The sequence below is a fragment of the Sinohyriopsis cumingii genome, chromosome 14 (assembly GCF_028554795.1).
Source record: "Sinohyriopsis cumingii isolate HCF-2022 chromosome 14, ASM2855479v2, whole genome shotgun sequence".
Taxonomy (NCBI): domain Eukaryota; kingdom Metazoa; phylum Mollusca; class Bivalvia; order Unionida; family Unionidae; genus Sinohyriopsis; species Sinohyriopsis cumingii.
The window spans coordinates 35,665,522-35,687,585 of record NC_142974.1 but is presented as its reverse complement, the minus strand read 5'-3'; the positions used below and the strand labels follow the sequence as shown (position 1 = coordinate 35,687,585).

At 34.7% G+C, this 22,064-nt stretch overlaps 1 protein-coding gene across 1 annotated transcript in view; it reads left to right on the top strand.

Moving 5' to 3' along the window:
• The window catches only part of LOC149783569 (uncharacterized), a 194,812-nt gene that overhangs the window by 101,687 nt on the left and 71,061 nt on the right, over positions 1-22,064 (top strand). The window contains exon 11 of the mRNA XM_089931831.1: positions 19,383-19,442. Within this exon, the coding sequence (XP_089787957.1) occupies positions 19,383-19,442 (60 nt within the window). The remainder of the gene's footprint in view (positions 1-19,382; positions 19,443-22,064) is intronic.

Here is a 22,064-nt window from a genome sequence, read left to right as displayed (position 1 = left end):
GATCAGTAGATGTGTGCTCATGTGGTTCACTCCAAATAGTTAGCAGAAAAAATATTTTATTTTTATTCCTATTCTTCACTTTTATCCTTTTTGGTGACAAATATGTATAAAATAATATCCCGTTGTAAAGCTGCAGCCAGATGGAAATCCAAGTTACCAGGAGACAATGACAGAGATGCACAGCCTTCTGGAAGACCTGACTACAGATCACCCATTGGGCGAGGTGATCTTGATAAGGATTCCAGCTACCAAGATCCTGATACACAAGTTCAATTGATTCCCAAGCATCAAGAATCTGGATTGATGAGGGACAAACCCAGTATGTTTCCTGAGAGAACTAGATTGACCCGAGACACATCTGGTTACTTCACTGGCCCAGCAGATTCTTTGGACACCTCTTTCACACCAGAAACCACATTTGAATCAATATTTAGAGAAGGAGATGGAAGACCTGCAGAAGTCACAGGTTTTTGTCAGCACCTGCATGAGGAAAATTGCATGCATCAGTGTGCTCATAGTAATGCACAGCTCCTGCACATTTCAACATTGTTCATCTCTCATATGTTGACATGCATCATTGCACATCTCTTGCACATTACAACATTGTTCATCTCTCATATATTGACATGCATCAATGCACAGTTCCTACACATTACAACATTGTTATCTCTCATATGTTGATATACATCATTGCACAACTCTTATACATTACATTTGTCATCCCTCATATATTGACATGGATCATTGCACAGTTTTGTGTTGACATACATCATTGCACAGCTCTTACACATTACAACAGTGTTATCTCTCACATATTGACATGCATCATTGCACATCTTAAAGCATAAATTTGCCAACTATTTTGGATATATTTTAACATGCATGTGTATGATTTAAAACCAGAATTGGATATCTATATGTACTGTTTTATGTATACAGCCTTCCAGTCATTTATTGTTTATTTTTTTCAGATTATTTACATTATGAACTATTTACATTAATATTCCCATATCATATTGGTTGTATATGTGGCAACTATTAACACCTCTTGACATCAGAATGACATAAAATAATCATGCAAAAGAAGGCATACTGAACGAGGCATCCAGATGTATTTCAAAGTAATCTCAATATGCTATTCCATGGTTCAGACAGATGGAATCAGTAATTTTCACAATGTGGTACAAAAAATCTTAGATTTATGCCAATTTCAAATGAAATTTATGAAACTCATAGAATAATTGCAACCTTTCTCTCACTAATGCTTTGCAGGTGATATACATTATTTGACTCATTTCATAAGTTTCACTTAAAATGAGCACTCATAAAATCTTCTGCATCAAAAAGAACAGGATTTACACAGGCATTGAAAATGAAATTTTCATTTGAATTTGAATTTGAGAAAACCTTCAGACAACAAGGGCTTCTGATTTTTTTAACTGAATAATACATATCCAATAGCAATATAGGTATGTACCATTTTTAAATATAGAAAAACCTTAAATTCTTTTCAAAAACAGATCAATATAAATTTGATCAGATTTGACACAAAGCATCCAGGCATTAAGAGACTTTCAGATTCATATTAATGATGCTGATCCACTGTCAAACTTGGATACTATTACTAACATAAAAATCATTAAACAGTGTCTTCAGAAAATTCACTCCACAGAATCTGCCAACATTTTGCAAACAAGCATCCTGGCATGAAGGTCTGGTTACAAGGTTCCTACAAGTGATTCTGTCCTGGTATCAGATATGGCCACGGTCATTTAGCAACAACAATCTTGACACAATAAAAACAAAATAGAAGACTTTGAACAAACATGACAGGAAGGACTTTTAGCTTTGTAGAAATGATTCTGAATAGCCTTTAGATATGGAGAATGTTAACTAAAAGGAAACAAAACCCTCTAACTGACTTCTCAAAATCTGATCAGCAGAATTTGATCAAATTTGACAAAAAGCTTCCAGTAAAAAGATATTATAAAATCTTTAAATGACTTTTCTCATGGGCTACTCAACAGCATTTGACCACTGTTGAGAGAAAGCTTCCTGTTTTTTGATGGCCTTTCAATGGCGGAGTATCAGGCAATGCTGTAGTGCCATCAGACTGTATGCCAGAATCAGTCTGGATTTTTCCATTCTGGATCTGGCTTCCATCAACTTTAACACATTACCTATCTTTTGTTAGAATTCTCCTGCATAATTCCCTCTTTTTCTGAAAGCTTTTTTTCAGGCTAACAAGAGAGAACTTGAATGTAATGCTCTCATATATGCACAGTGCAAATCAGTTGTTGAAAATGAAAGCTGATGTTTCAACATCTTGCATCTTTCTGTGAGTACTAAATTTTTCAGTGATATGCAGTCAGTCATTTGAGAAACTCTTCAAAGTACAAAAATTCAACAAAAAGCACATGCATGATTCTGACATGTAAACTTAAGCCTCCTTTGGAACTGGTTCCTTTGACATGTTTTAAGCTGTTTAGCATGTAGCCCAGTACTATGGCCACACATGTACCTGCTGATAAGACAGTGGACTAGGGCACAACCATTATGTTTCAAGGGAATGCAGGATATCTCATTTGTACCCAACCATTTTATTCATAAATACAGAAAGATTTCTTAGATATTGTTTTCATTTAGGAAAAATCTGTCCCAATCTTTCTTCTAGTATTATTTTGTAAGATGGCCAATTGACAGACATTTGTGTCACATACAACCATGTCTCTTCTCTAAACATAAAGTGACTGCCCCACTTTGTTCTTGTTCAGACTGGCAAGGCTTATTGTTTATGAATTTGTTATGGTCCAAAAATAAAAATGTGGACTTGGGTGATCTTACATCATAATGACATGCACTTTGCAGCCTAAAAAGGTTTTCCTCTAAAATTAGTCTGTACAAATTTTCTGCTGTTGCAATTAATAATTGTAAAACTATAATATCGTGAGTAAAAAGAATCATAATTTGTAGCTATCCAGTAAATCATTAGGAATCTGGAAGTATGTTCATGCTGATTTCTACTAGTTCTTTTTGATTTAGTCAAAATGTAACAGTGTACTTTTGCAGCATTTTTAAATTAAAATATTTGTAAAATACAGGAAATTATGAAAGAAATCTTTTCTCCAAAAACCTGTGTTTTTAATGGCTTGTGAGAGAACTGATTCAATATTGAGTTCATAATTCCTGATGTGAAGTCATAAATGGATGTAAACAAATTGGGCAACTTTTTTCATGTACACCATGCACCCTATTTGGCTTCATGGGTAAAAAGAATTCCTAACAAACAGTTAAGCCATTTTCCTAAAGGCATGGGAGAGAAAAGTGAAATAATCCTACACAAAGTATATATATATATAGTAGCTCCTGGTACATGATTTTATCTAATATTTGTAATTTTTATTCATGACTTTAAATTGTACAAATTAGCTTGAGTTGGTGGTGTACTTGCATGGGGTCTGTTCTGAGATATTAAAGAACACAAAATTGCATAGGATTATAAGGATTATAGCAAGGTATCTTTGCTGACTTTGTAAATAATTACCAAAGCTAGCCTGTTAAGTGCCAGAGATCACATTAGGCCAGTGTTTGTCTAATGGTGCTGTAAAAATGGAGAAAGGATCTGATAAGGACAGAGGGTGGCTGATGTGTGTTCTTTAGGGAATGATATTGTTATAGGCTTAAGAAGTACCCTTAATGACACAGTGATCTTGGAAAAGATTGTAATATGTCACTGTCAGGAAAACTATAGGGAGTATAGAAAAATCAGAAAATCTAGAAGTTTAGTCAGTATAAGAGAGCCCATGGTAAGATCTAGACTGGGTTGCATGCTACAGGATGTATAAATAGTTGCGTAGGTATGTCTTGACAGTTACTAATAATAGAATTATTAGTAAACCCATTTATGAGATTCTGACATTTTTCCCATTGGACAGATCAATCAGGTGGTATCTTAGAAGAATTAAGTTAATTCTTATTGGATGAGTTAGGTCATACAAATAGGTATTTTAAAATATTAGAATTAGTAGTATGATTTGTCACTTTGGGGTATGTTTTGAAATATAGTCATGATAGAAGGTGTATATTAAGAGAGCAGTCAGAATTCATTTTTTATTTTGGAGTCATTCTTATTTCTTGTGTTCCTGTTGTAACATTTAGTCTGCAAATGTATTTTTTGTTGTACTGGTTATTATTTGTCAGAAAAAGCATTTGTTTGGACTGTTCAATGGAAATTGAAAGTGCTCATTTTTTGGACTATAATATTATCTTGGAACTATTGAGATTTATTCAAAGGAGTTCTGTACAATGCTATTTTGACAATGTTAAAATTCTTGGCAGACAAGTGCATCTCTGGTTTTGAAATTTACATGGAACTTTTCATTCTTTTAGACTTTAGTTTAACTCTTTCAAGATTAGTTTGGATTCACTTCCTCCAACATTTTCAATTATAATTTTGATAATTAAATTATTTTACAAATCTTGTTGGTTTGGCTTCTTTCTTTTTCTTAGTTTATGACCAAAGGGTCGTAATGGAATTAAAATATGTGGTGACAAATATGGCTTTGTACTAATCCACGGCTAAAACAGAGCAGCAAACTTTAACATTAAACTCCTCAGTCCCTAAAACTTAAGTGGTTCTGTTTCAGAGTCATGGAAACTGACCCTTGAACATCTTAGCAATTTGAAGGTGACATCTGCATTACAGACTTTAAGAAAATAAAGAAAAGGATGCTGTTGGATTTTATGTGTGCTGATAACTATATAACTGTTTCATGGCTTCATGCAAGAAGAAATGAGGAAAATATTTGGAGTTAATGTTTTTAAGTAAAATGATCAGGGAGGTTAGGGTGGGGTATTCTCAGCTGACTACAACTGCTCCTGATGAACCCGTGTCCAGCATCAGTTCATGAACCTAAACAAGCTCTGGCTGATTTATATGTTAAGGCTTTGTTGACTTTGATACAAGCCCTCTTCTATACCATATTGACTTTGATACAACCTCTCTTCTACAATGTGTTGACTTTTAAAAAAACCTCTTCTATACCATGTTGACTTTGATACAACCCCTCTTCTCTACCATATTGACTATAATACAACCCCTCTTCTACACTGTGTTGACTTTGATACAACCCCTCTTGTACACTGTATTGACTTGAATACAACCCCTCTTCTACACTGTGTTGACTTTGATACAACCCCTCTTCTAAACTGTGTTGACTTTGATACAACCCTTCTTCTACACTGTGTTGACTTTGATACAACCCCTCTTCTGCACTGTGTTGACTTTGATAAATCCCATCTTCTATACCCTGTTGACTTTGATATGAACCCTGTTCTATACCATGGTCTTTATCAACTTGGCTTACTATATGCAATCTTTTCAAAAGTGCCTGAATGACACTGAATCAAAATGGTGATGTTCTGAGTAGGGGTACAATGATATACCAGTATACTGGTATATTGTGGTTTTCTGTTCTGGTGTTACATTCTGCAGTGTGGTTCTCTCATTTTTTTTCATGGTCTTCGTTTCATCCAACTGATCTCTATATACCATACAATTTTTCCAATTTCCATATTTTCTTCCTTTTCCTAGATCCATGCTTAGCACCAGATTACAAACAAGATGAACAGTGCCATTATTTGGGCAAAGTTTAATTGGGGTGGGTGAGTGGAAAGTGAAGAGCAGGGGACATTTTTCCAATAATAAATAATAGTTTATAAGCTTCACTTTGCATCCTATATTTATGTCATGTTCTTAATGACACTAAATGAACAGTACTCAAGAGACCTTGTTCTTAAATATTTCAGTTCCTTTAAAATAATTTATTTTTATATCCAATGCACAGAATGTACATACAGTAAAGCATACAACATCTGCTGTTATGATTTATAGTTTAGCTTCAAAGAATAAAAAGAGAGCAAAACGTTTAAATGAACCACGGTCACATCTGATGTTTTTCATGTTAAATACATGGTTGGTCATATCAAAATGCTTATGTTATGTTAACCTCATTTTCTTGGTTCTAAATATCAATTAACCTTGACTCAGTATATAAGTTAGTTTACAGGTGTGTATATATGATTTTTAATTTTCCGAAATTTTTTCTTCTTCAAACTATAGATTTTTAAATTATTCCCAACAAAAAAGCAAACGTTTAGTGTTGGAATTTTAATACAAAGACAGACTAGAAATGGCTGTGAAATTTTCATTTGCTGATATTATTAATGCTTTCAGGTGTTTGTAGACTTGTTTCATTTTTATGTTAATTTTATATGTTCATTTGACCACCATTTGAAGATTTACAAGGTAACATCTCATATCTTTCAAGTAGTAAATGTTACGAGTGATAATTTTATTGTTTTCATTTAGTGTTACAGTACTGAAATATGTATTGCATTTTGGGTTTGTTTAATATCGCAATATATCAGAGTATGGTTTCGGGTGTATTGTTGCACACTTGTAGTGATCAATTTGACTATTCAGAATTTTGACATGATTACATTGTGAGCTGGTATTTATATTGCAGGTGATTTAGTAGATTTGAATTTGTTCCTGTGTAAACTAATTCATTATTTACATTTCCCTTGTTTCTTTCTCAAAGCTGTCAAACTAGCCTTCTAAACAAAAAAAGTACTTGAGTAGCAAAATGTATTCTGATTAATCGTTTAGGATGTTGTTTTTTTTTCTTCTTCAGCTATTAGACCATCATATTCTGATTTTTTTCTATTTAATATGAACACAGTCTACACTCATTTTAACACCATTTATTATAGCTAGATTTTAGTGATATTGACGACAGGTTATTAAAACCTAGCCATCACTAAAGCACTGGAGTAGTGAAATTTACTGCTGGTTGCTATCATAGCAATTGAGAAGTGGTCATGAATTGGTATTCCCTACCAACTTCCTACACTTTATGCAGTACAACATACATGATGACATTGTGCATGGACAGGTGTCAAACAAGTCATAAAGTAAATTAGCCTGATTATTGTCAAATAGTCCTTGTACAGGTGGAACTAGTGTGGTGTACTGCCCCCTCCCCCCCTCCCCCCCTCCCCCCCCCCCCCCCCCCCCCCGAGCACTGACTTCATTACTTACGTTAACAAAAAGTATAGGGTCTCAAACTAGCATTGACAAATTGGAAAAGGTTGTGTTTGCCAAGTCAAGGAATAATCCAGCATTACCCTGAATATGTTCTTTTAATTTTTATATCATATTGACAAACATTCAGCGTATTGTGTGGCAAAAGCTGTAAACTGGAAGTATTTGCAAGGTACACAGCAGCCACCACAACAGCAGAAATTAGATGAAGACAACAGAGATTGCTTGCAAATAAGACCAATAAAGTAGTCGAAATGCTGGGGAAATGAACTCAAATACCTGAAGTATGACCAGAAGAGGCAGTCATGTGTACTTTCTGTCATGAATATTTCGAGAAAAATGAAAGCATAAGGGGTGCTTTGTTAATGAGTCATATTTGTGATAAGATAGGTTGTTATTCTTATGACCTGATGTTAATGAATAATAAATGTTGATTTAGAAACTGAACTGGCTTCTGTTTGATACTGGCAGACTGTGCCAGGATCAGTAAAATTTAGGTAGGATCAGTATATATTTATGTTCATGAAAAATATTTATAATTTTGAACCTTATGGTGCCACACATTATAGTGTCACCCATATCAGTCAATTGCCAACAAAATGCCCAGAACAGATTTTAGGACAATACAATTACTCAGTTACACAGCTGTACTCCCCCAGCACCATCTGCCAGCCTAAAATATGGACAATTTTTGTTTTTCCACTGTGTTTCATTATATCACCAGTTGATTCCACTATGCATAAAAGTCCTCCTGTATTTGAATAAGTTTTTCAAACAGTAATTTGAATTAGTGTATTCTTATTGTTGTTGTTGTTGTAGGGTTTAACGCCATTTTTCAGCACAAGATAGGCTATACATGGCGGCCAGTATAATTGGTGGAGGAAGAACCCTGGAAAATCCCGGGAAGAACCACCAACCCATGAGAAGCTACTGGCAGGCTTTCTCATGTATCAACATTAGCCGAGCCTGAGACTCGAACTCACGCAGACAGAGGTGAGATGGCAGTGATCTGTAATGGTGAGCGCTTTAGAGCACTCGGCCACTCAGGGCCCCAGTGTATTCTTAAGATAATGGCATCTATCTTGATATTGAACAGGCACTTGCCAGGTGGAAATCTTAAAATCGCTTCTAATTACCTGAAGAAAATGATATTCCATGATGATTTAGGCTAAATAAAATTTGTACACTTGACTTCAGTCATGCTAATTGTTCACAGCTTTGCTTCTGTCATAATAAATGAATTTTGTCTCATTTATGATGACATTTAGAAACATAAAAATGTACATTTTTATTTTTAAGGTCAAGCTGTATGGGTTTCTGAGATGTATTTTTATATCTCTTTATCTCATTGAAACTGATTAAATGACATAGAAAAAAAAATTCTTCATTTTTTCAATTAATCAGTGACTGGATGTGTCTGATATCAGTGACCCAAATGTACCTAATATCACTGGTTGGATGTACCTAATATCACTGGTTGGATGTACCTAATATCACTGGTTGGATGTACCTGAAATCTCAGTGATTGGCTGTTCCTAATGTTTAGGTAGAGACATACATATCTTAAAAATCCAGTTTTATGTACCTTCTAAAATGTACATTTTCCATGCAATTTATGCATTTAAGGTATCATATAAAACTGCACCTATACTGTTGCAAATTGATTCATGGTATGATGTCAATTTGTTAATCTCTTAGAAACCTAAGGAATTTAATGACATAAACAGTGTTGTGAATTCAGTGTTAGGAATCAATAAGTGAAATCAATTTTTCATACTTATATTACTTGTTTTAATTACCTTGTCTTCAGAAATTGTTTTTATCAGGGTATAGTAAAATAGATAAAATCAGCACGATATAAAGTTTTGGAAATAGCTTAAATAGGATGTGTTTTTACATCACTACATATGTATATATATATATATATATATATATATATATATATATATATATATATATATATATATATATATATATCTGCAATGCATGCAGTGTACAATCTGACAGTGATATTTCTTCTGAGGAAAATACTTTGAGTGAAAAATACAACATAATTTACTAATTCCAATTTCTTTCCCCAGAACTGATATAGTTAATTAATTTTACCAGCGAAAAAGTTATAAGACTGGTAAGACTGGTTATGATAAAGTTACAATGTATTCTCAACAGCCTTTTTGTTACATTCAGGAGAATATCATTACAGATTGTTGTAGGTCTCCCTTTAAAATATTTTTGATCTTTCTTTAAAATGCGACGTTGCCAAAATATTGATCCTAATCATTGATGCTATGCTTCGAAGATACCGGTACATACAAAACAAATACAGGACTGCTCCAGTGGCCTAGTGTTTAGAGTGTCCGCCTCAGATGCAGATCATGGGTTAAAACTCCAGCCGGGTCAGAATGTTAAAAATCAAAATCACACACACACACAAAGCAAATACCACATATACTTGCTTATAAGAGTCCAGTGCAAAATACACAGACACCGACTTTCTGCTGCATAATGTGCTGGCATATCTTGGTCTGTGCAGTTTGTTAGGATTAATCAGTAGAATAAACAGCATAGACCCTGATCTGCCACTGCATTATGCAGCTGGAGTTGAAATATAGGTTAGTATATGTGGTAGTACAATGGTCCCTTGTTAGGAAACCCCTCATTATACTGCTGCCTCTTTATAATGCTGTATATTGTTTTGTACTATTAAAGACATAATATATTTATCATTGCTACTTTAACATGCAATATGAATAAGCCTGAAGTATTTGAACAGCAAATACATTTATGAATAAGCCTGAAGTACTTTGAACAGCACATACATTTATGAATAAGCCTGAAGTACCTTGAACAGCACATACATTTATGAATAAGTCTGAAGTACTTTGAACAGCACATACATTTATGAATAAGCCTGAAGTACTTTGAACAGCACATACATTTATGAATAAGCCTGAAGTACTTTGAACAGCACATACATTTATGAATAAGCCTGAAGTACCTTGAACAGCACACACATTTATGAATAAGCCTGAAGTACCTTGAACAGCAAATACATTTATGAATAAGTCTGAAGTACCTTGAACAGCACATACATTTATGAATAAGCCTGAAGTACTTTGAACAGCACATACATTTATGAATAAGCCTGAAGTACCTTGAACAGCAAATACATTTATGAATAAGCCTGAAGTACCTTGAACAGCACATACATTTATGAATAAGCCTGAAGTACCTTGAACAGCAAATACATTTATGAATAAGTCTGAAGTACCTTGAACAGCACATACATTTATGAATAAGCCTGAAGTACTTTGAACAGCACATACATTTATGAATAAGCCTGAAGTACCTTGAACAGCAAATACATTTATGAATAAGCCTGAAGTACCTTGAACAGCACATACATTTATGAATAAGCCTGAAGTACCTTGAACAGCAAATACATTTATGAATAAGCCTGAAGTACCTTGAACAGCACATACATTTATGAATAAGCCTGAAGTACCTTGAACAGCAAAATACATTTATGAATAAGTCTGAAGTACTTTGAACAGCACATATATTTATGAATAAGCCTGAAGTACCTTGAACAGCACATACATTTTTGAATAAGCCTGAAGTACTTTGAACAGCACATACATTCATGAATAAGCCTAAAGTACCTTGAACAGCAAATACATTTAGGAATAAGTCCAAAGTACCTTGAACAGCACATACATTTATGAATAAGCCTGAAGTACCTTGAACAGAAAATACATTTATGAATAAGCCTGAAGTATTTGAACAGCAAATACATTTATGAATAAGTCTGAAGTACTTTGAACAGCACATACATTTATGAATAAGCCTGAAGTACCTTGAACAGCACATACATTTATGAATAAGCCTGAAGTATCTTGAACAGCACATACATTTATGAATAAGCCTGAAGTACCTTGAACAGAAAATACATTTATGAATAAGCCTGAAGTACCTTGAACAGCAAATACATTTATGAATAAGTCTGAAGTACCTTGAACAGCACATACATTTATGAATAAGCCTGAAGTACTTTGAACAGCAAATACATTTATGAATAAGCCTGAAGTACTTTGAACAGCACATACATTTATGAATAAGCCTGAAGTACTTTGAACAGCACATACATTTATGAATAAGTCTGAACTACTTTGAACAGCACATACATTTATGAATAAGCCTGAAGTACTTTGAACAGCACATACATTTATGAATAAGCCTGAAGTACTTTGAACAGCGCATACATTTATGAACAAGCCTGAAGTACTTTGAACAGCACATACATTTATGAATAAGCCTGAAGTACTTTGAACAGCACATACATTTATGAATAAGCCTGAAGTACTTTGAACAGCACATACATTTCACTTATTAAGGAGAGACTACTTGTAGTCTACAATGGATGAATATTTACTGAAGTATGAGTACTGATATCCCAGTGGATTGATGGTCTGGTCTTCAATGGATGAATATTAACTGAGGCATGAGTACTGATATCCCAGTGGATTGATGGTCTGGCTTACAATGGATGAATATTTACTGAAGTATGAGTACAGGTATCCCAGTGGTTTGATGGTCTGGTCTACAATAGATGAACATTTACTGAAGTATGAGTACTGGTATCCCAGTGGATTGATGGTCTGGTCTACAATGGATGAATATTTACTGAAGTATGAGTACTGATATCCCAGTGGATTGATGGTCTGGTCTACAAGGGATGAATATTAACTGAGGCATGAGTACTGATATCCCAGTGGATTGATGGTCTGGTCTACAATGGATGAATATTTACTGAAGTATGAGTACAGGTATCCCAGTGGTTTGATGGTCTGGTCTACAATAGATGAACATTTACTGAAGTATGAGTACTGGTATCCCAGTGGATTGATGGTCTGGTCTACAATGGATGAATATTTACTGAAGTATGAGTACTGATATCCCAGTGGATTGATGGTCTGGTCTACAAGGGATGAATATTAACTGAGGCATGAGTACTGATATCCCAGTGGATTGATGGTCTGGTCTACAATGGACGAATATTAACTGAGGCATGAGTACTGATATCCCAGTGGATTAATGGTCTGGTCTACAATGGATGAATATTTACTGAAGTATGAGTACTGGTATCCCAGCGGTTTGATGGTCTGGTCTACAATGGATGAATATTAACTGAGGCATGAGTACTGATATCCCAGTGGATTGATGGTCTGGTCTACAATGGATGAATATCTATGAATATGATATGGTGGTGATTGTTGTTGTTGCCCCCCACTGCTTGCAGCGGTCAGCTCGAAGTCCATTCCACCTATCCACTTGTTCTATAAAGCTTGTTATATTGTGCAAAAGCTCTCATTTTAGACAAATTAGATTTTGATAGAATATTTTTATGCACATGGTGATGACATGAATTGAATTCCAGATCACAGCATTAAAAAAATGTATTAACATTTTGGAACTTATTTGTATTGGACAGTTTTGGAAGAAAACCTTGGTAGAATTTATAAGCATAAAACACATTGGCTAGACAGTTAATTTTGATCGGTATAGTTTAGTGATGGAAAGGTAACCAGCCATGCCACCTGAACATAGCCAGATTTTGCACTGCACTACCCCAAAATACCTGGCCTGGCTGGGTTTTAAGATCAAAATTTGATCCTGCTAAGTTACCAGCCATAATACAATTAAACCCACAAATTCCAAAATCATTATTTTATGGTTGATAGAAATAGGGGTGAGAGGAGGTGGAGAAACCAGACAAAATGGGAGTGGAGAAACCTAACCCAATAAAACTGACCCTTTGTCAGGTACTTCCCTGCCTCTTATCTGGACCTGGTACCTCTCCATCCTTAGTGCATCATTGAACAGTTTCCTATTGCATCTCTCACACAGTTTTAATTCAAAAGACAGATAATTGAACAGTTTATCAAGGCAGTCAGACTAATCAGTTGCTTGGAAATACAGGATACAATATTATTGATAAGAGATCACAATTACTGTCCTAACTCATTTAGTAATGACAGTAACTTTCATAAATAATTGATTAGCTGTTATAGAGTTATTCATACATCAATACGGACTGAGTGTTGGTAGGTCGACACACAGTTGCCTATTCAACAGGTTAAGAAGATACAAATTACTTAGATTATCCAAATAATATTGGCATGTGTGTGTGTGTGTGTGTGTGTGTGTGTGTGTGTGTGTGTTCTACTTTCTCATGTGAAAATTTAGATTCTCACATGAGCATAATCTGCACACGTGAGAATCAGGTTAGTGTTTCCTTGGCTCACAAGATCTAACAAACTGCACACATGAGCCTGCAAAATCTACCCAATTTGCATACATTTCTAACAAGGTTCTCATGTGCAGCTTATGAGCAGCTCATGTGAACTGGTGAGATTTTTCTGTACAGGTTTGATTTAGATTTGTAACATAGCTTTAACAGTTTTTCAGTCATATCGCAATGATGTCTGCAGTGTTGCAGTTTATAGTGATGTCTAGCATTGGGGCATCATGCCGCAGACATGTAGCATGATGTCTGACCAGGTCACATTATTATGACACCAGTCTGAACAGTCCTAACACTGACCTCTTAATGCTGAGTGCCAAGTGAGGCATATGTTAGTACCATTTTTATAAGTCTTTGGTATGACTCAGCCAGGGATCGAACCCACGACCTCTCGCATCCGAGGGGGAAACTCTAATCACTAGGCCACCAGAGCGGTCAGCATGTGTGGGAGATAATAAGAAAGAAGAAAGATAAAGTTAGATTCTCATGCATTTTCTTTGGCAAACACTATGCATAATTAAACCTAGGAATATGGGATATTATTTTTAATCTAACTGATTAGAGATCATCATCTCTTTAATATGAATGGTAATGCCATCATCCTTAATTAATGGGAGTAAATCATTTTGCCTTGAAGACCATCATCCTAGTCTTAATTGGGTTGAAAAGGACTAGCTTAATTATAAATATATGTTATCATGCTATAAATGCTATATAATTCATTCAGTTTTCCAATCAAGTTTTCCTGTCAGTAACATTGTGAATCATTGCCAAACATACAGATCTGAATATGAGCATTTTAAGTCAGACATGTTGTTTTGATATTGTCCCTCCATTAACATTTGCTATCCTGGCCCATAACTTTGCAATGCTTGTAAAGAGTTTCCTTAATTTTGCCCAGATACACATGACAGTGTGTCACATACCATAGCCAATCCCCTGCATAATGGTCAAGGTTTCTGCATGGAAGAATGTATTTCTGTAACTTGTTGCTTTTTCTAGAGCATAACTTTTGAACCGCTAAAGCTATTGTAGCGAAAACTCCCTCAGCTACACTACCCTGAGTCTCCCTATGTCAGGTTCTTTAAGATAGGTCTTTGTATTTGGAGTGATACCCCACTGATTCTGTCTGAGGACTGGCTGTCCAGAGTGTGACAGATTTCTACCCCAGCAGGATACCTTCCTATTTCTGGCTTCTTGTCACCAACTGGGTCACCAAATGAGTCACTGGGTTGCTGAGTGGTTGACTGGGTGTCCTGTGGTTGCTGACTGTGTTATCAACTGAGTCTCTCGGTCATCAACAGGATTGTCTGGGTAGCCGGGTCACTGACTGTGTTGCTGAGTTGCCAACTAGGTGGCAGTGTAGCTAACTGGCTTGCTGAGTCAGTCACAGACAAGGTCATGGCCACTTGATGTTACTTGATCAAGATTGACACACAGAGAGACAAACAGTAGGAAATGATGAGAGAAATATAGCTTCGTTTAAAATATATATTACCACAAGATTTCTACATTTCTTGGACAAGCCTCTTAATGCCTGAATCCTGGTCAATGAAAGACCTTGTCCCTACACATTTTAAGTTCCCTGGCCTGGCCCTTTCCTGTCCAGTGAACTATGGCCTAATATGCTTGCTCTGATGGGTTGTTTTACTGCTTTACTTTCAAGGAGACATCTTTACACCCACACTTCATAACAAACCACCACTGCACAGACAGATGGCATGTAATATACCCAGGCAAAATCACATGACCCAAAAATTATGACACTTCTAAAACAGTGCTACAAAGCCAGCTAACATTTAAAATCAAACATAAACTTTAGCAAAATGAAAATTAGCTGATACAAAACAAAAATTATTGTTCATGGGTTTTTCTCACACTATCTTATGGTCATTAAACTTTAATCATTTTTGTATTATGACTTGACAATATATCAAATATCATAGCCATATCCACTGCCTCAAGGTCAAGGTCACAGCAGTGGAAACTATAGATCAGTGCTCTCTGTCAATGTAATATTGGATATAAGCTTTGAATCAATGAAGATATTTCAATAAAACTGTTAAATATACTGACTTGACTGTGTCATGTATATTTGCTGTCATACTCCCTTGGTTAAAGGATATTATAACTTAGTAGCCATTCTCCTTATCATGGATGTCAGTCTTTTCTTGCAGATGTTTTGAAGAAACTTTTAACCTTATCACACAGAAGTCAGTTCCTAACTCATATGTCAAGGTCATTAATGAGCCTGAAAGGTCATGAAACAGGCATATCGTACACTATTACTCTTCTCTTCCACCGATTACCCATACCACACCATAGTAATAGAAAGCCTAATTATATTTTATCAGATCGATAGATTGATAGATCTAGAGATCAATAGATAGAAGCATACGTACATACATACATACATACATACATACATACATACATACAATTACATTATAGTAACATACATACATACATACATACATACATACATACATACATATATACATACATACATACATACATACATGCATACATGCATACATACATACATACATACATACATTTTCTATTAGAGCTATAGCTTTCTCTTCATTAAATATTTATTCATTTATTGAAGAAATAAACAATATACCACTGCTACTTTACATTTCAGTTCTCATTGTTATAGAAATGATCAGGCCTTCAAAAGATTTGATTGTAAGTGAGGGAAAACAAGCCAGAGGTGTTGTATAACAATTAGTGTTTCCAAGGGAAAACAATGGAGTGACCTAGGTATTATAATACTGCTTGGAACATTGGACTAATCTATCTTGTAAGCATTCTGAAAGTTGCCACACCTCTTTTGCTTGCAAATTGTCAGGAAAGGTTTGGATTTTTTTAAAATATTTCCATTTTCAGCTTTCTGACTAAAGATATATATTCACCATTTTGTCCTTGACTTAAGACAGTTTCTTAATTTCAAGTTTTGCAGTCATCCCTATATAATCTCTATATTTTTTCCCTTCAAATGTTCCAAGAATCACTGCTCTGGTGGCCTAGTGGTTAGAGTCTCAGCCTTGGATGCTGGAGGTTGTGGGTTCGATCTCCGTCCAAGTCATACCAAAGAATTATAAAAAAATGGTACTAACAGCTGCCTCACTTGGCGCTCAGCATTAAGAGGTTGGTGTTAGGAATGGCTGGCCTGGTGTCAGGATAATGTGACTGGGTGGGACATCATGCTACATGTCTGCAGCATGATGTCCAGTACTAGACATCATTGTAAACTGCCACATTACAAACATGATAGCGATATGACTGAAAATTGTTAAAGCTATGTTAAAAAGCCAAATCACACACACACACACACACACACACACACACACACACACACAAACACAGAGTTCCAAGAATCTCCAAAGTTTAAATAACTGAAAATTGTGGAGAATAATCACACATCCCACCCCTGCTAATGAGAAAAGGGGAGAACTTTCTGAACTGAGAAGGAATTTAATGAAAAACTGAAGGTATGACTTGAAAATACAATGTGTGCTATTTGTACATTCAGTTGATACAATGTGTGATATTTGTACATTCCATACAATGTGTGATATTTGTACCTTCAGTTGATACAATGTGTGATATTTGTACATTCAGTTGATACAATGTGTGATATTTGTACATTCAGTTGATACAATGTGTGATATTTGTACATTCAATTGATACAATGTGTGATTTTTGTACATTCAGTGGATTTTTCAGTGCGATATATAAATAACAAATATTAATGTTGATCCATCTATCACATTTTGAAGTATAGGCCATGAATTACTATAGTTTTGTTTGAAATGCAGATATCAAGTTTTGTAGGTCCCTTCTTGGCAGAATTAGTTTAAGAATAAAACTGCACCCTTGGCATCTGTGTGAGTCAATCTGTCCATTCAATAAGGTCAGTTGTATTAAATACATGTGTATTGTTGAGTTCATATTTGTATGTTGGTCAGTGGTTCTTCCCATTTTGTGCTTCAGGTTTTTCCTCTACCAGATGCAATGGCCACTGGCTACTATATACAGCTTATCATGTGATGAAAAATTGTGTTAAACCCACAACAACAACAACAAATACATCATACTGATATATGATTGTTACATTCATATTCATTATTAGATTGATATTAAATTCCTAACATTATTTGATTAATACTCTATGTAGTTTGTATCCCATCATGACCATTATATTTCCATAGCAACCAGATGTGAAACCATGTCACATAATGTCCTAATCAAACACTGTTGATCATATTTACCAGTTTTGTATTTGCTTCTTATTACTGTTGGTATATCATTAGTTTTGCAGAATTATACATGGCCTTTTTGAATGCTTACAGTATTCTACCCATGTCTCCTTGACAAGTTTCAATTCCCTTGCACTTTCGGTCAGTTGTAATGACTGATTTGTCACTCAGATAAGATCTTGTGTATTGTATGTGTTCAGAGAGATTATTCTTCTTTCATTCACACCCAGTCAATTAACTTAGAATAAAACAACAAAGGAAGGGCTTCATTTGTGGTATATTTCTGCCATGTATATTTGTAGCAATCCTTTCAAAGGAAATTTAGTGAAATTTTCTTCACGTAAAGTGATTACTTGCAAGGTTGGTATGCCATGTGTCTTATGTTTTCTTTATCTGCATGTATTTTGCATGTGTATTGCGTGTGTATTACATGATAATATTCCATTTCATACATTATTAATCTTGCAGAATAATTGTATGTTTTGTCTTTCTTGGTGATTTTCTGTTGTCTGTATGAGCTTTATCTTGCCATTATTATACATGATTGTTGCTGTTTTGTTTTTATTATATTTCTGGAGTCTGTGTTTTAAGCACCTAAAAGCATAATATTTAGAAATCTTATAACACAGTAGCAATGAATATTCTGATGTCCGTAAGATTTGTTTCTTTTACTTAAAATTCCCGCAAAATATCTAACAGTGTATCATAATTCCCACAAAATAGATAACAGTTTCTCACAGTTCCTACAAAATATAAAACACTGTATCAAATTTCCCACAAAGTAAAAAACATTTTATCAAATTTCCCACAAGGTATGAAACTTTGTATCAAAATTCAGACAAAATATATAATGCTGTATCAAAATTCAGAGAAAATATATAACATTGTATCAGAATTCCCACATAATATGTAACTTTTGCCCTGTCAATTATTTTCATACCAGCATTGTAGATGTGACGTTTATATCAGGGATAATAGTCTAAACTTCATGTGGTATTTTATAATATAATCTTACAAAGAATCTTATAAAGTGTGAATTTTTTAAAGTACTTTGACTGTAAGGCCATTGGAACATGCCATGGCGGTAATTTGCCTGCAATGAAAATTCCTCATTTTTCATGAACACTCATAAATACAAATATGACAGCCACAAAACAATGTAACAATCTTCTACGCATCAATGAAAGTACCAGTCCTATCAATCGATAAATGACTGTACTTGTAAGAGAGGCTTTGACTGGCTTGTTGTTGGATCACAACGGCACTAAAGGTTTATTGGCACTTGCAGTGACTGGTTAAGCAGGTCTATGCATATTCATGAGAAACGAGAAAATCTCCAAACAGGCTGCTACAGGTGGTAAAACGGCCTAGTGGGTTATTGCCCATGGCTTGTGTTGATGACTGTAAGTGATCCTGAGACATTCAACAACTTGTATTGCTTGTTCGATAAGCTACGATTTGTAACATGCATATCACCACTAATGCAGTATATTTCGTCGAACATCAGATGTACAGTATTATTATAATGGTAGATATTAGTAAAAAGTTTTAATCCCATGTACCTCCTTGCTTTACACACAAAATAAGTTTCCAGGTTCATCTCTTTATATCAAGTTTTTCAAGGAACCTCTTTTATTTATGTATCCATTTAATTCTCAGTATTTAGTATTGGCAAAAATTTGCTACAAGTCTGCATGTTTAATTTCAGAATCGGTGAAGGAATCAACTACAGAAGAAGAAGACATCTCCCCACAGAGCATGGATGTTGGTATGTAATAGCAAACAGGACAGGGTCAGAGGCTTGGAGGAAGGGGAGTGGGTGTTTTATCTGTAATAATATTTGCACCTTGCAAGAAAGACAAGATTATGATTTATCCTTTAATTCATTTAGTAAGCCAGAATAAAATGGACTTAGCTTTGCAATGCAAAGTAGACTGTACTTAATAAATAAGAACAACATGGACTTGCCATTTCCTTGCTAGGCAGACTGTACATAGTAAATAAGAATAACATGGACTCTCCATTTAATTGCTTAGGCAGACTGTACTTAGTAAATAAGAATAACATGGACTCACCATTTCATTGCTAGGCAGACTGTACTTAGTAAATAATAATAACATGGACTCATCATTTCATTGGTTAGGCAGACTGTACTTAGTAAATAATAATAACATGGACTTGCCATTTCATTGCTAGGCAGACTGTACTTAGTAAATAATAATAACATGGACTCATCATTTCATTGCTAGGCAGACTGTACTTAGTAAATAATAATAACATGGACTCACCATTTCATTGGTTAGGCAGACTGTACTTAGTAAATAATAATAACATGGACTTGCCATTTCATTGCTAGGCAGACTGTACTTAGTAAATAAGAATAACATGGATTCACCATTTCATTGCTAGGCAGACTGTACTTAGTAAATAAGAATAACATGGACTCACCATTTCATTGCTAGACAGACTGTACTTAGTAAATAATAATAACATGGACTCATCATTTCATTGGTTAGGCAGACTGTACTTAGTAAATAATAATAACATGGACTTGCCATTTCATTGCTAGGCAGACTGAACTTAGTAAATAAGAATAACATGGATTCATCATTTCATTGGTAGACAGACTGTACTTAGTAAATAAGAATAACATGGACTCACCATTTCATTGCTAGACAGACTGTACTTAGTAAATAATAATAACATGGACTCATCATTTCATTGGTTAGGCAGACTGTACTTAGTAAATAATAATAACATGGACTCATCATTTCATTGGTTAGGCAGACTGTACTTAGTAAATAAGAATAACATGGATTCATCATTTCATTGGTAGACAGACTGTACTTAGTAAATAATAATAACATGGACTTGCCATTTCATTGCTAGGCAGACTGTACTTAGTAAATAATAATAACATGGACTCATCATTTCATTGCTAGACAGACTGTACTTAGTAAATAATAATGACATGGATTCATCATTTCATTGGTTAGGCAGACTGTACTTAGTAAATAATAATAACATGGACTTGCCATTTCATTGCTAGGCAGACTGTACTTAGTAAATAATAATAACATGGACTCATCATTTCATTGCTAGACAGACTGTACTTAGTAAATAAGAATAACATGGACTCATCATTTCATTGGTTAGGCAGACTGTACTTAGTAAATAATAATAACATGGACTCATCATTTCATTGGTAGACAGACTGTACTTAGTAAATAATAATAACATGGACTCATCATTTCATTGCTAGACAGACTGTACTTAGTAAATAATAATAACATGGACTCATCATTTCATTGGTTAGGCAGACTGTACTTAGTAAATAATAATAACATGGACTTGCCATTTCATTGCTAGGCAGAACATAAATAGCAAACTGAAGTGGATAAAAGGAAAACAAATCACGAACAAAGAGAATCACGTTATGTACCATTAACACATTAATGGCTTTTGAGTTTGACAGCAGTAGAATGTAATTAAACCTTAATGGACACTATGCTAGCAAGACACATGGCTATAATAGGCACCTTGATATCAAAATGCCTGTCTTTAAAAAATCACTTTGATATAAGGGTATATGTTGATAAAGGACACACTACTGGAAATATCAAGAGACATGTCTATAAAGGATATCCCATTCTCAAAATACATATTTATTAAAGACATCTTGCTATTAATAAAATGTACTATAGAAGGTAATTATATTTAAGGGATGGTCATTTATACATACAGTAGACTTAATCAGTCATCTGTACATTCTCACAGTAGACTTAATCTGTCCAACAGTCATCTGTACATACAGTAGACTTATTCTGTCCAACAGTCATCTGTACATACAGTAGACTTAATGAGTATGACAGTCATCTGTACAGTAACAGTAGAATTAATCTGTCCAACAGTCATCTGCACAGTAACAGTAGACTTAATCTGTCATCTGTACATAATGTAGACTTATTCTGTCCAACAGTCATCTGTACATACAGTAGACTTAATTGGTCATCTGTTCATACAGTAGACTTAATTGGTCATCTGTACATACAGTAGACTTAATTGGTCATCTATACATGCAGAAGACTTAATTGGTCATCAGTACATACAGTAGACTTAATCAGTCTGACAGACATCTGAACATACTGTAGACTTAATCAGTCAGTCATCTGTACACACAGTAGACTTAATCAGTCTGACAGACATCTGTACATACAGTAGACTTAATCAGTCTGATGGACATCTGAACATAATGTAGACTTAGACAGTCATCTGTACATACAGTAGACTTAGTCAGTCTGACAGACATCTGTACGTACTGTAGACTTAATCAGTTTGACAGACATCTGTACATACTGTAGACTTAATCAGTCTGAAAGACATCTGAACT